This window comes from Bombina bombina, chromosome 9 (assembly GCF_027579735.1).
Source record: "Bombina bombina isolate aBomBom1 chromosome 9, aBomBom1.pri, whole genome shotgun sequence".
Lineage (NCBI taxonomy): Eukaryota > Metazoa > Chordata > Amphibia > Anura > Bombinatoridae > Bombina > Bombina bombina.
In genome coordinates, this window is record NC_069507.1 from 229,786,096 (window position 1) to 229,802,663 (window position 16,568).

General features: G+C 38.4%; 1 protein-coding gene across 1 annotated transcript in view; it reads right to left on the reverse strand.

The window, feature by feature from the left end:
- The window catches only part of LOC128640256 (pancreatic triacylglycerol lipase), a 136,163-nt gene extending 120,800 nt beyond the window's left edge, over positions 1-15,363 (reverse strand). The window contains exons 1-4 of the mRNA XM_053692685.1: positions 15,322-15,363; positions 5,980-6,028; positions 4,862-5,016; positions 49-165 (exon numbers count right to left, since the gene is read on the reverse strand). Of these exons, the coding sequence (XP_053548660.1) occupies positions 49-165; positions 4,862-5,016; positions 5,980-6,028 (321 nt within the window). The 5' untranslated portion in view covers positions 15,322-15,363. The remainder of the gene's footprint in view (positions 1-48; positions 166-4,861; positions 5,017-5,979; positions 6,029-15,321) is intronic.
- Positions 15,364-16,568: the final 1,205 nt, after the last annotated feature.

Sequence of the window (16,568 nt, forward strand, 5' to 3'; positions counted from 1 at the left end):
TATTGCATGTCTGTATTATATGTAACATAAATATATTTACAATCTCACCTGGCACATTTTTTCCATCCATATATAATCCCCCTTTTCTAAGTATCCGTGTATAATGAAGTGAGTTTTCCTGCTGGTATTAAAATTGGATGCTGAAATTGTGGATATTTTGACTTCCTGTGACATAAAGAAACATAAAGACAATTTTAGTTCTGATAAATCAAGATGAAGTTTGTTTCAAAGGAATATAACACACTGAAAACTGTAGTAGTGTGATAAATGATAATGTGATATAGTATGGGACCGTAAACACCTTATAATTACAAGCCACTTCTTTTTTCTTGCTAATGGATAACATATCAGTCATATATAACATTTTTAAAACAAATTAACATCTTATTTGTTATTTATTTTTATCCCTATTTGACAAATATACATTGTTGTAAATTTTATGCATAAAAGGTCTTCAAATAAAATTGTATTTAGGTACTTGTCCTTCTTTTGTCTTGCATTGTTCCAATAACTTTCTACCAATGTGGTAGAGTGATATACATTTTTTATCATTCAGACCCAGATAGAGACCCAGAATTTTCTGTATCATGTATCTCAGAAGTTAAGTGAAGCAGCTAGATATAAGGGGATTTGATTGTATTTGATTATAATCATATGTGAGTTACTTACAAAAGGCACGATAAGGCAAAGGGGACCTAAGCACGGTAACGTTTTGAAACTAAATAGCAGTGGCATCATGGGGGGGGGGGGCACTGGAACCCCCAATATAGTGGCTGGTCTCTTCATGGGCCTCCACAACTGTGACTGTCACTCGGTTTTCCCACCCCTTCTTTGTACAGGGTTTCTCTTGCACCACCCATGGAATACCGGCCCCACCTTCCTGTCACGGCCTGCCCTCAAAACAACAGGGAGCCTCTGGGAAGTGCTCCCTCAAATACTTCAGTCCTGAGATGCCGTTGCTTAAATGAAGCAAGCACCTATACTACAAGCACTGAAAGATTGGAGTCTGATACATGAATAAAGAGTCCAAAAACAGATTTTGGGATCAAATAGTGACCAACCACAAGCTTTGAAGAATAAGCTTTTGAATGTAGTTGTGTGAGTATTAGTTAATAATGATAAACCCACATAACTATTGCTTTTGTTATCAGTGTATTCAAATGCGAGTCAAGCAAGCATCATAGATGTTATCAACATATAAGACAAATGCATTTGAGACTGTAGGAGAGCCACTAATACATTAGCACCCAGAAACGCACAAGAAAGCCCTAACAATTGGTAGAGGCACAAAATAAAGTACTGCATCACTTAACAAAAAACTAATATTTAGACAGTAAATTTACAAGAAATAATACCTTATGATATACAGCTACAAAGTACAATTTGGACATGGCTAAAGCTATCTTTAAAAAAATACATTATTTTTAATCAATGTGAGATTTAGATCCTGGGCCACAAGATATCAACAGATAAAAAGTTACATTGAAAAAAATGGCTATAGAGAAGAAACTATTATGCCCATACAGCACTTAATAATAACTGGGGATAGTTTACTCATATTACATCTAAAGAGGTCTAGAGCTAAGGTGTGCATCAGGGTATTCAATGACCCAAAGACAGAGTAAAAAAGTCAGTATACTGAAATGGACCATCAGAGATCAAAGTATAGAAAAAAATAGAAAGTTAGAAGCTTCAGAACACATCCAAAAGTTCACATGTCACAAAGTAAGGAAGGGTAGAAAGAGGGGTAGAGGTGGGCGAGGGCAGGGCCGTACTGGGACCAAAAATAGGCCTAGGCATTTTATGCCAGAGCAGCCCCCCCCCCCGATATATATACATAGACATACACAAACAAGCTAGTCATATGCAATGATGCACACATAGCAGAACACAGAACATCTTGCTGATATACTGGGGGATACTTTCTACAGCATGTGGGGAAAAAGGTTAGCTTTAACTTTATACATATATATATATAAAATTAATGTATATGTGATTAAATTCCTTTGTTGTAAGTGGGTGAAGGGCAGTTTCACAGTTGAGCACTCTCACCCTCCTACTGTAAATGTTAGCATAGTTACAAACAGGGTACCTACCTACCTCCAAAATTACCACACATACAGGTGACATCCAGCCCCATCAGAGTCTCCCGCACAATCCGAGTTCCACATCTAAACTTGTGGCCCGCCCTTATGTAGTGCTCTGATGGCACTCCTCCCCTCTGCCTCCTCTCTATACTACAAAGAACGACTGGTAATTACAGTTCCCACCAGCCTTTAACCCGATCCTCTTCTTGCCAGAGCTAACAGGAGACTTAGCGCGTTCAGCTTCCAGGACCTGCATTAAACTTAGCACTAAACATTCTAAAAGAATCTCGCCAGCCCAGAGAGCTTTAGATCATCAGGCCCAATGTGTAATTAAACAAAAAGCTAATTACTTGTATGCTAGCTTTATTTTCAAAGGACATTGGACACTAAATACATTTTATAAGCATACTATTGAGATTATTCCCCACCTCCCTCCAGTCATGTGTGCTGCCATGTTGAAATTTATCTTTAACTACATTCAAGTGCTGACCTGTTTGCACATGTGCAGTAACTCTCCTTCAGAAATTTTTAGTGTAACTTAGGTACCATAATGGCAGCACCCATAAATAGAGGGAGGTACATAAGTGCATTGGAGCCCTTCGCAGTTAAGTAGATGAAAACATGTAAAAGCATATTTAATAAAGTGTTATAGTGTGTATTTAATGTAAATATTTGACAGTCCAATGTTCTGTACATAGCGGAATATGTTCTATGTATTTATAAATAGATATTCCTATCTATCTATATATCTATCTATCTAACTATCTACCTATTTATAATCATGGATATTTATATATATATATATAGGTATAGATATATATGGTACCAAAATACCATTATATATACATATATATATATATATATATATATATATATATATGTGTGTGTGTATGTATATATGAATAAATAGAACATATTCTTCTATGTGAAGAACATTGGAATGTGAAATAATCATATTTTCATGTCGGGTTAGCACACTTGAGAATATGCTATCGGATTTCTTTGTGAGTAGGGTGTTAGTTTTTTCCCCACTTTTTGTGCTCCATTGACTTCTAAGAGGCAATACATTAACCAACACACAATATTCTAACAAAAACTGTTTACTTTTTACTTGTGATGTGAACACTGCCCAGCGCAAGCAAAAAGCTTACTTCTAGCGGAGTTAGCACAAGCAGGAGCGTTAATCTGGCCCTTAGACTGTAGTCAAACAACCGCATTACAGCTGTTCTGGCGATCCTTAAAAGTTGGACATTAGGTGTATATAGTTCCTTCTTATGTTTTTAGTTTGAATAAATCTTTTATCCTCATATGGTGTATGAGCCCTGAATGATACCTTCCCAGAGGAGGATGTGTTTGAGCTGTTAATCATACGATACGCTGATTAAGCCCGACACGTGTAAACACCTGCATAAACCCCTTTTCGCTCGAGCATAACTGTTAATGTGCCACTCATAATCTGGTCATAAATGAGATCTAATTGTCTGGTAAATCCGTGGCATATATCAAGGTAAAATTTCCAAACAATCATACAACACGCAGATTAAACAGAACAAGTTGGGCTCTGGTACATGTGAGTAAGGATTGGATGGTTATTATTTAAGCCAACATTTGTGACATTACACTATTTTGTGTGTTTTCTTTTCTTATTTTTTCCCTTTATCCTCGAAAAGTGATAAAATAAAAAGAATATACTAAGGACATCTTTTGGCACTTTTATACGTTTTTATATAAATATTTCATATCACATAATTTATCATAATTCAAATTATTAACCCTAACCTATAATGTACTCAACAGCCTCACTCCTAACTATATTTCTCTCTCATCTCCAAATACTCCCCGACCTGTCCTCTCTGATCAACCTCTGGCCAACACCTCTCCATTCCTATTACTCCTAAGTCCCTCTCTCAACTCCAAGACTTCTCACGCGCAGCTCCTGTCCTCTGGAACTCTCTACCCTGCTCCATCAGACTATTTCCAACCTTGTATAGTTTCCGCGTCTCTTTGAAAAACACCTATTCAGAGAAGCTTACCATCTCTCCTCCCTCTCCTCCAACCCAAAACAAATGTTGAACTGCCTGACTGAATGCTGCAATTACAATCCATGTGACAAGCTTCACTAAACCTTATGCTTTTGCACCGTGTAGACTGTAAGCTCTTCAGAGTAGGGTCCTTCTACTTCTGTACTATATTGCTCAGTTATGTTATGTTTTTTGTATCTTATTGCAAATCGTTGTAATTGTATACCACTATCTCTTTACCAAGCACTACGGACTTTTACAGCGCTATACAAATGAATGATAATAATAAAAATAATAATAAATCAAGCTCAACGTTTTTTTTAAAGGGACATTAAACCCAGAAACTTTTTTTCATTATTCCGATAGAGAATACAATTTTATACAACTTTCCAATGCAATTCTATTATCTAACTTGCTTTATTCTCTAGGTATCCTCTGTTTAAGAAATAGCAATGTACATAGGTGAGCCAATAACATAAGGCAAATGTGCAGCCACCAATCAGCAGCTCCTGAGCCTATCTAGGTATTCTTTAAAACAAAGAATACCAAGAGAACAACACAGATACGGCAATAGAAGTAAATTGGAAAGTTGTATAAAATAGCATGCTCTGTCTGAATCATGAAATATTTTTTTCTTTAGTTTCATGTCCATTTAAATAGATTAAAATTCATTCATAAATTGGTGTGATGATTCATAACTGCCATATTATATTTCATGATAACCTATATTTGACAATTAACTAGATGACTTACTTGGAAGATACTTGTATTTTCTCTAGTATACAAAAAGAAGCGAGTATTGATTTTTTCGGGTGACCAAGGTAATGTAGAAATAGGCCTCTCTTGAGTTCCGCCCCATGGGGGACTGTCTGTATAACAACCATGATTTGGATAACAGACATCACCTCCTGGAAAGCATTGAAAATGTTGTCTATAAATATGTGTTGTACTAGACAAATAGACAAAAATACGAAAAGACACAGACAGAGAAAATGGGCTATGTCCATAGCAGCTTGTGTGGTTGCTTAAAGGGACATAAAACAAGTTGGGATAGAGACAAATTATAATAATATGTACTTGAATTACTTTACCTGCAATTTTATACTGCAGTGCCTCGCCATTAACCCTTTCTTTTAAATTTCTTAATTGTTTAGCTCTAACTCCTCCACACAATTCCTTTTATGGCTGTATCTATATCCACCTTTGCTTTGGTAGAATGCAGACGTGCACACTCATTATTTGCTGGAGCATGCGCCTAGAAGCAAATAAGCAGCTGTGAACTCAGTTGAAATGCAATGCCTGTGTTTCTGATGCTAAACACTGATAAGGGGGGTGGATCAGACTACTCAAGACAGCATGGCTATGTAACTAATATTGCTTATTTTTGAAAATTATTTTAAAATACTTGCCAGCAATTTTTAAACATTTTTTTTATGCAAACTATTTTTTACTTAATTAGCCCATTTTAGGATATGCACAGATCTCAACATGTTTTATGGCACTTTAAATACCTTGTTTAGAAGGCTAGATTATCTTTAACATCATCTTTATCTCACTTATTTTTTTTACATTTTTTTAGTAGGTGTTCCTGCTATTAACATCTAAAGTTGTGTTAAGTGCCCAATACATGATATCTCTTACATAAAATGAGACTGTATTTCTAAGGGGTTAAAATAACTTTGTAAACACGGTAAATGTAATTGTCCAAAACAGTAAAAAAAATCTTATGTTTTAGAAAACTAGTCTCGCTGGATACAAATTTCTTTGAATTTTTGAGCTGCAATGTTGAGTTCAATGACTGACAGATAGACAGAAAGTTAAACAGTCAAAAAAAGATAAAAACAACTAGACAGGCAGACAGAAGTGTTCACCTTTCACTATCTGTGCTAGGAGAAGAAATGTCCATATCACTTCAAGCATCTGAAATTAAAACAAAATGCAAACATAAAGTAAATGAAGCTTACACTACAGAAACATTATGGGGTCAATTCATCAAGCTCCGTATACGATCGGGCTGATTGACACCCCCTGCTAACGGCCGATTGACCGCAAATCTGCAGGGGGCGGCATTGCACAAGCAGTTCACCAGTTAATCCATGTGCAGCTGACATGATCATGTCCGCTCGCAGTTTCTTATATCTGCCTCTATGGGGCCGAATTATCAATGTCTAGCGGATATGATACGCTGTAGCGTATCATGTCCGCCAGACATTGCTGAATGAAGACAGCTTACACTATCAGCATTTAGCATTGCACAAGCAGTTCTAGTGAACTGCTTGTGCAATGCCACCCAATCGGCCTCTAGCAGGGAATGTCAATGAGCCTGATCGTATAGGATTGGACGGATTGATGTCCGCAGCATCAGAGGTGGTGGACCAGTTAAGCGCAGCGGTCTTAAAACCGCTGCTTCTTAACTGCTGTTTCCGGCGAGCCTGAAGGCTCACGCGGAAACAGGGGCATTAGGGGCTATTCGGCCCTTGATAAATAGGCCCCTATGTCTCACCTGTTTGGCACATATACACACAGTGGGTCAACAGACACAAATCACATCCACTGAATTAATTTGCTCCTAGATTATTCTATTAAAGGGACAGTCAACTTAAAATGTTTTATTGTTTAAAAAGATAGATACTCCCTTTATTACCAATTCCCCAGTTTTGCATAACCAACACTGTTATATTAACATACTTTTTACCTCTGTGATTACTTGTAACTAAGCCTCTGCAGACTGCCCCTTATCTCAGTGATGTTTACAAACTAGTATTTTAGCAAAATGAGGGCTAGATTACAAGTGGAGCACTAACAGTTGTATATAGGTGTGTACAGATGTATTTATGTATTTTACTGTATATTTATTGCACATATGCTTTGTGTCATTGTTTCACTCAACTGGTTTGTTCAGATATCTCCCAGAATTTGATAATATTAAATTGGAAAGTTGTTTAAATGAATCATTAAAGAAATGTTTTGGCTTTTTATGTCGCTTTAAGTAAGATTTTAGATAGGTAGAAATATTACTACCCTTGTCAAAAGCTGAAATTATTTTATTTTTCTGTATTTTAATGCTTGAATGTTTGTTTTGACATTACAAGTAATAGTTACTATTTTAAGGTGGATTACAATTAATTACCTTAAACAGACAGACAGACAGACAGATGATAGAGAGAGAGATAGATAGAGAGAGAGATAGATAGAGAGAGATAGAGAGAGAGATAGAGAGAGAGATAGAGAGAGAGATAGAGAGAGATAGAGAGAGATAGAGAGAGATATAGAGAGAGAGAGAGAGAGAGAGAGATAGAGAGAGAGAGAGAGATAGAGAGATAGAGAGAGAGAGAGATAGAGAGATAGAGAGAGAGAGAGATAGAGAGATAGAGAGAGAGAGCGATAGATAGATAGATAGATAGATAGATAGATAGATAGATACAGTAGATAGATAGATATAGATAGGAAAGAAAGAAAGAAAGCTCTGCAGGGTAAGTATTTTCAAGCAAAATTTTAAAGCCTCCCCTGCTTCCGGGGTACTTGCTACGAAAAGTTTGAGAAAGGGCTCCAGATCAGGGATTTTTAAACCTGCCCTCAGGCCTCTCTAACAGGTCAGATTTTCAGGATATCTGAACTTGAGCAAAGGAGAAATAATCAACTGATTAGTAAACAAGGTTATTAATCTGCTCTCAATCAAGGTAATCTTGAAAAGCTGTCCAGTTATGACTGGGAACTCAGGAGGGTCAAAGTTATAGGACTGGAGTGTAAGCTTACACTCCAGTCCTATAATTTGGCCCTCCTGATTTTAATTATCTAGACCTATATTGGCCTGATGAAACAGCCTGTGAGCTGAGAAACGTGTCGCCTGTTATTTTTTAATAAACCATTTTTTATACTATTATCATCCCTATGGCTTGTTTGTTTTATGATACAATTTTTATTTTATTTGTCCACACTGTTGGAGACTAGGGATGGGCGAATGTGCAAATTTCCGAATTCGAATGTTAGAACGAATGTTATTACCGAAATTCGAATTACAAATCTGAATGTTAATACGAACGAATATTCTTAAAAATTCTATAATCGAATGCTATTTACAGTTTTTGAATGTCACTTTCGAATTTGAATGTTTATAATTAGATCGAATGTCCACATTCGAAATTTCGAATTTAACATTCTATTTAACAAATACTATTCAGAAGTTCAACAGTTCATGTGGTAGGGAATCTAGTAAATTGATACATAATAGATACAAATATATCAATTTGAATGTTTCTATTTCGATTCAATATTGCATAATTCGAATATTACATTTAAAGAAAGCATTAGAAATACTATTACAAAAATATAAATTCAAATTTTTCAAAACAAATATTTTCAAATGTAATCGTAAAATTCAAAACCGAACATTCGAAAATCGAATGTTAGAATGTTATGTAAATATTCGAAATTCGATTTGAACGAATGTGTTAAAATTTGTTTCATTTTTCGAAAGTTTGCGGGAGGCTGTGAGTTCCCAGTCTGCTCCTATAGCACCTGGTGGTGCGTCCTTCTTTGTGAGTATTTTGCTGATGAATTTACTATCACCCCTTATTCCAACTGTGCTAGGCCATCGGGCGTCCATTGTGTTTTGTTCATTATATTCCATTTCACACGGAAGTGACTGATCCTTCTTGGAGATTAACCAGTGACCAGTGAGCTGGGAGGCTGCAATATCCCAGTAGGCGTATACAGCACCTGGAGGTGCAGCCTATTTATAAGTATCTCATCTTCACCTACACACTACCATCCACTGCTACTACTGTGCTAGGCCATTGGGCGCCCCTGTCTCTTGCCTTAGTTTTCTTAGATTCTACCAAAGGGACAGCTGTGACCTCACCTGGGGAGCTGCATGATGACCTTTCATCATCTATCACTACATTTGACTTAAGAGACTTTTACAAATTTCGCTGCAGCCAACTACCGACACTAGCCTTGGACTCTGACTGTTTTTAGTGTATGTTTGGTTTAGTATTATCCCCCTTTTTTCCTTTCCCCTCCTCTGAGCTCACTCTGTCTTTTGATTCTTTGATCACATGTAATCTAGCCCAATTATTGCCTAGATTACAAGTGGAGCCCTAAGTTATTGTGCACCAGCAAAGGGGCAAATTTGCAAGTGGCTGGATATTGATACTGTGAGCATGTGGTAGCAATTAGCACTCAGAAAATGAAACAGAGATCAGACCTCTGGTTATTTTCTAAATGTGCCCCAAATGCCCTCAAATTTAAGTGTCCGTTTTCAGCGTAAAAACAGTAACGCAGCCATTACAAGTTGTGTTGTTATACCTATACCGCAAGCATTTTAGCCTGTAACGCAACGTCAATCCTGCACTCCAAAAAATAAGTTTTTGCATGGGATTTTTATAGCGCCAGTATTACAGGCTGTGCGGTGAGGCTAAAATGCTTGCGTTACAGCCTATACCGACACGATCCATACCACCATCTGAGAGCAGTAGTTATGAGTTTTGCGCAACAAAAATGTTTCACAAAACTCATGACTAAAATGTTACAAAGTACACTAACACCCATAAACTACCTATTAACCCCTAAACCACCACCCTCCTGCATCTCAAACACTATTTAAAATGTTTTAACCCCTAATCTGCCGCACGCCCACATCCCCGCCACTATAATAAAGTTATTAACCCCATTCCGCCGCTCCCCGACACTGCCGCCACTAACTAAACCTATTAACCCCTAAACCACCATCCCCCCACATCGCCACTACTAAATAAACCGATTAACCCCTAAACGGCCAGCCCCTCCACATCGCCACTAATAAATTAAACTATTAACCCCTAAACCTATCACCCCCTAACTTTAAATTAAAATTACAATATCCCTATCTTAAAATAAATAAAAACTTACCTGAAATTAAAAAAAAACTAAGTTTAAACTAACAATTAACCTAACATAACTATTATACTAAACTATTATACTAAAATTAAAATAACTACCAATTAAAAAAACTAAATTACACATTAAAAAAAACTAACACTACAAAAAAAATTAAGTCTAAATTACAAAAAATAAAAAATACTAAATTACGAAAAATAACAAACCTAAATTACGAAAAATAACAAAATAAATTATCAAAAATAAAAACAATAATACCTAATCTAATAGCCCTATAAAAACAAAAAAAAAAACCCAAATAAAAAACCCTAGCCTACAATAAACTACCAATAGCCCTTAAAAGGGCCTTTTGTAGGGCATTGCCCTAAAGAAATCAGCTCTTTTACCTGGAAAAAAATACAAAGACCCCCAACAGTAAAACCCACCACCCAACCAACCCCCCAAAATAAAAAACCTAAGCTTCCCATTGCCCTGAAAGGGCATTTGTATGGGCATTGCCCTTAAAAGGGGATTCAGCTCTTTTACCTAAAGTCAGAATAGGGGTTAATAACTTTTATTAGTGGTGGCAATGTCGGGGAGCGGCATTTTAGGGGTTAATAACTTTATTTAGGTGTCGGCGATGTCGGGGGCGGCAGATTAGAGGTTAATAACTTTATTTAGGTGTCGGCGATGTCGGGGGCGGCAGATTAGAGGTTAATAACTTTATTTAGGTGTCAGCGATGTCGGGAGCGGCAGATTATGGGTTAATAACTTTATTTAGGTGTCTGCGATGTCGGGGACGGCGGATTAGTGGTGTTTAGACTTGGGGTTTATGTTAGGGTGTTAGGTTTAAACGTAACTTTTTTCCCCATAGACATCAATGAGGCTGCGTTACGGAGCTTTTCATTCCGCGCTTAAGGTGTTAGTTTTTTTTCTAACACTCTCTCCCCTTTGATGTCTATGGGGAAAGCGTGCACGAGCACCTCAAAGCAGCAATTGGATTTTGTGCGGTATGGAGCTTAACACCACCAAATTGCTTGCACAAGGAGACTTTTCAGTGAAATAACGCAACTTTTGTTCCTTTCGTTTCACACCCTCTATTATTATTATTATTATTATACTTTATTTATTAAGCGCCAACATATTCCGCAGCGCTGTCCATGGATACAATTCATTTAAATAAAACAATACAAGACTTGTAAGAGACAGGACAAATTTTACAAACACATACAGGAGGGATTGAGGGCCCTATTCCCGTGGGAACTTACAATCTAAAAGGGTAGGAGGTTGAGAAACAGAAGGTGAGGACTGCAAGATTGAGAAGGATGTTAATACAGAGTTAGATGAGGGAAATATTAGGTAAGTGAAATTAATTTATTATTGAGTTGGGTGGTAGGCTTCCCTGAACAGAAAAGTCTTCAGGGAGCATTTAAAGGAAGAAAGATTAGGGCAAAGCCTGACAGCATGAGGGAGAGTGTTCCAGACGGTAGGTGCTGCACGACAGAAGTCCTGCAGTCTAGCATGAGAGGAGGTGATAGTTGTGGATGCAAGGAGCAGGTCATTGTTGGATCTTAGTGGACGGGCTGGAGTATACTTGTGTATTAGAGAGGATAGGTAGAGGGGAGCGGCGTTGGTGAGAGTTTTGTATGTAAGGGTGAGAATTTTGAATTTAATTCTGCTGTGAATGGGGAGCCAATGAAGGGACTCACAGAGAGGTGCAGCAGATACAGATTGACGGTAAAGGTGGATCAGCCTGGCAGAGGCATTTAGGATGGATTGAAGGGGGGAGAGGCGGGAAAGAGGAAGGCCAGTGAGTAGGTTGTTGCAGTAGTCAAGTCGGGAGATAACAAGGGAGTGGATTATTTGCTTTGTGGTGTCAGCGCTCAGAAAAGGGCAAATTTTGGAAAAATTGCGTAGATGATTGCTGCAGGATGTAGAAAGCGATTGGATATGGGGGATGAAGGATAGGTTTGAGTTAAGTGTGATTCCGAGGCAGCGGACTTGGGGCGATGGGGAAATGGTGATGCCGTCAACAGGGATAGAGAAGTCAGAAGTCGGTGTAGAGCTTGAGGGGGGGGTAAGAAGGAGCTCAGTCTTGGACATGTTAATCTTTAGGTGGTGAGAGGCCATCCAGGAAGAAATACCAGATAAGCAGTTGCTGACATGAGAGAGGACAGAGGGAGAGAGAGCAGGGGTGGAGAGGTAGATCTGGGTGTCATCAGCATAGAGGTGATATTTGAAACCATAACTGTTGATAAGTTTACCCAGCGAAGAAGTATAAATGGAGAAGAGTAGAGGACCCAGAACAGATCCTTGAGGTACTCCAACAGACAGAGGCATAGGAGAGGAGGAGTCGCCGGCAAATGACACAGAAAAAGACCTGTGAGAAAGATAGGAATGAATCCAGGAAAGAGCAGTGTCACAGAGGCCAAAAGAGCTAAGGGTCTGTAGGAGGAGGGGGTGGTCAACTGTGTCGAAGGCAGCTGAGAGGTCAAGTAAGATGAGTATAGAGTAGTGGCAAATATTTTTAGCAGAGAGAAGATTGTTTGTGACCTTGGTAAGGGCAGTCTCAGTTGAGTGTTTTGGGTGGAATCCGGATTGCAGTGGGTCAAGCAAGGAGTTGGCGGACAGGAAGTGGGTTAGGCGATTGTAAACTAGTTTTTCAAGGAGTTTTGATGTTAGTGGAAGCAGTGATATGGGGCGGTAGCTTTCAGGAGAATTAGGGTTGAGGGAGGGTTTTTTTGAGTATGGGAGTGACTTTTGCATGTTTGAAAGAAGATGGGAATGAGCCGGTAGAGAGAGATAGGTTGAAGATGTGGGTAAGAGCAGGAGTGAGGGTGGAAGATAGGGAGGGAATTAGATGGGAAGGGATAGGGTCGAGTGGGCAGGTAGTGAGGCATGAGGAAGATAGTAAGGAAGAAACTTCATTCTCAGTGGTTGGATGGAAGTTACAGAGGCTGGCAGAGGGAGTAATTGGGCCTGTTGTTGGAGTATTGCAGGTTGGTGTTGGGATGTTGCTTCGGATAGTATGTGTTTTGTTTAAAAAGTAGTCTGCCAGGTCTTGAGCACTAAAGACAGGGGGGGGTGGTGGAGCAGGTGGGTAGAGGAGAGAGTTAAAGGTGGAGAAGAGTCATTTAGGGTTTGAGGAAAGAGTAGATATGAGAGAAGAGAAGTAAGTTTGTTTGGCTAAGTGAAGGGCGGAAGTGTATGAACGAAGAATAAACTTATAGTGTATTAAATCGGGTTCAGAGTGAGTTTTCCTCCAGACACGCTCAGCAGTATGGGAGCATTTTTGCAAATAGCGTGTTTGCTGAGCATGCCAGGGCTGTAACTGACGGCGTGGTGTTTTGCGCAGCTGGGGAGGGGCAAGTGTGTCTAATGCAGAGGAGAGAGTTTTGTTATAGTGGGCTGTAGCGAGATCAGGGCAGGTTATAGTGGAGGTGTGAGGGAGGAGATTTTGAATGATTTTTGAAAATTGGAGTGGATCCACGGCATGTGTATTTCTACAGGTGCGGGGGCGGGATGGAGAAGTGGGTTTAGCTGTTGCATTAATATTATAGGTGACCAGGTGATGGTCTGAAATGGGAAAAGGGAGACAGGGGGTGTCAGATATAGAGCAGAGGTAGGAAAATACCAGGTCAATGGAGTGTCCATCATGGTGATTCGGGAATGGGGTGGATTGTGAGAGACCGAAGGAGGATGTGAGTGAAAGAAGTTTAGAGGCAGCAGGGGCAGATGGGTTGTCAATGGGAATGTTGAAGTCCCCAAAAATTAGGGTTGGTATATTTGAAGAGAGAAAGTTAGGAAGCCAGGCAGCGAAGTTGTCAAAGAATTGGGAGGTTGGTCCAGGAGGGCGATAGATGACCGCCACTTTTAGGGATAGGGGGGAGAACAGGCGAATACAGTGGACTTCAAACGAGGAGAAGGAAAGAGATGGGATTGGAGGTAGGTATTGATAAGTGCAGGAGGGGGAGAGCAGGATGCCAACACCGCCGCCACGTTTCTCACCTTGCCTAGGGGTATGGCTAAAGTAAAGACCACCGTGTGTGAGAGCAGCAATGGAAACAGTGTCAGAAGGAGATAGCCAGGTTTCTGTAATTGCTAAAATGGTGAAAGCATTTGATATAAACAGGTCATGAATTGCTGTAAGTTTGTTGCAGACAGAGCGAGAGTTCCATAGTGCGCAGGTGAAAGGAGTGTATGCGTGTGGGATGCATTGGATGAAAATGAGGTTATGTGTGTTGCTTTTATTAAAGTTTCTATATGGAGTGCAAGATTGGGTAATGGTGGGAATGAGGGTGGGCCCAGGATTTGGAGAGATGTCACCTGATGCTAATAGCATCAAGATGGAAAGTAAGAGTAGGTGAGAATGAGATTTATAGCAGTGGGGGCATTTCTGTGAGGTGGTGCAGTTTAGTGAAATAGATTTTAAAATAGAAAGTATTTCGTGAGAGCTAAGGTATGGAGAGGAAAGGAGAGAGGGGTCTATATAAACTGCATGTGGAGAAGGGTAAGGTATGAGCATTTGAGCCTGCTTGTGGAATAGACATGAGACTGTTGAAAGATAAAGCAGTTCTGAAAACATAGCAGAATGTTAAGTGCAAAAGATTTTTTGAAATAAAATATTTTGCTTGCCTCAAATCTTCTTCAAATCTTGTTCAATTCTTGTCTAATTCTCAGCGCTGTCACTTAAAGATGGTCACTTAGACAGATGGGAGCTTAGAGAGATGGAATACTCTGCAAACGCTCAGGCCCCAGCTAACGCTCTCCCCTAACTGGTCCTAAATTTATAAGGCTACAGCACTCTATAACGGAAAACTCGTAATCTAGGCGCATGATTGTAAAATGTATGCCTAGCTTAATATTTAACTGCTTCCTTAAAATCAACAATTAAAAGGACATTAAACACCAAACAAATGCTAAATAGAATGATGCATTCAAAGAAATGATTAGTTTCAGTAGCTGTTTAAAATAAGTGTAAAGTTTTAATGTCTATAAAACAATGAGAGCTGCCATGTTGTAACTGAGGTTACCTTCTCTGCTGTGGCCAATTAGGTACAGTTATAAATAAGTCACTAGAGTGTGCAGCTAATGGCTGTGTGGTATATAGCAGTGTTCTGCACTTCCATTTCTAACAGAAACTGAAAAGCTCACAATTTCAGAATGAAATTCCAGGAAATGGGGACAAAATAAATAATGAAACTATATTGCAGACTTTATATATATATATATATATATATATATATATATATATATACACAATTTATCATTTTATATTACCACCTCAAAGTGTTTAATGTCCCTTTAATACGCAATGTCCCAGTAATTCTACATAAAGCACATGATAAAGCACTCACCTTGTCTATGTGTTACTGCAGTATATGTCCTTATGCAAGCACTCCTTATATACAAGCTGGGCAGGAAGTAGATACCCTTATGTGCTGATACCAAAGTTTAATTGAAATGTTTGATTTGAATTTTGAACAAATAATTCCGCAATGGCTAAGTTTGTGTTTTGGTACAATGTCTATATTTACAAATGCTATGTGTATATTTGTTTTGTGTGTGGAGATTAACATTTTGTACATTTCCAGATGATAGCTAAATAACAAACAATAATAACATTACGAGGGCCGGCTGATTACAGTCATTTAGAAAAGTTTTTCAAATGATTTATCTATAAAAATACATGTAGACTTAAATGTTTACTTTTGTAGAAAAATCATTAAAGGGCCATTATAATCGCTTTTTTTTTTTACATATCAAACAATACTTTGTAATGTGCTTAACATTTTTTAAATTTAGACCTATTAAATGTGTAATCTATTTTTAATGTTATGTTTAATAAAAGATTTTCTACCTTCCACTGCCCATTAAATTTGCAGACTAAGTTCGCAATCAATGTTCAGGTCGTCCGACCAATATGGGATTTAGAACATGCGCATTAATGACAGGTTTTAGATACGCAATGCAATTGGATACTTGTGCCGGTGTTGTGTCGAAATCTGCGACCCGACGGAATGTGCAACCGTGACGTCACCACATTCCTGAGCGCACACGTGACTGGTTGACCACCAATCACCTGCTAGAGACACCTCCTTCCCAGGCTGCTGGTTTATTGGGAGTGACTCGCACTGTCACTAAGCGACCTACAGATTGTTTTACAAAGCTCTTTATGAGATATTATTGAATGTGCTTATCGAAACAATGAAATGGATTATGGAATTCTTAATGGTGCGCAAATTGCCCCTTGCACTATCACCTATCTGCTCCCAAAGACAGATATATAATGGAAAGATACAAGAAATATATAAATTGGTGAGAGTGCGCTAGCAGCAGCAGGGGATGTGTCACTGGTATAGGCAAATATATAAAATCAATAAAGCAAATAAGTGATAAAATACAAACACATTTATATCAATAAACACATAGGTAAAATCCTGAATTGGTTCGATTGTGCTAAACAGCAGCAGGGAATCTGTCACTGATATAGGCAAATGTTGTTTGAATATATTATGAAATCAATAAAGCAAATTTGTTATAAAATACAAACACATTTATTTCAATAAATAAACACATAGGTAAAATCCTGAATTGGTTCGAT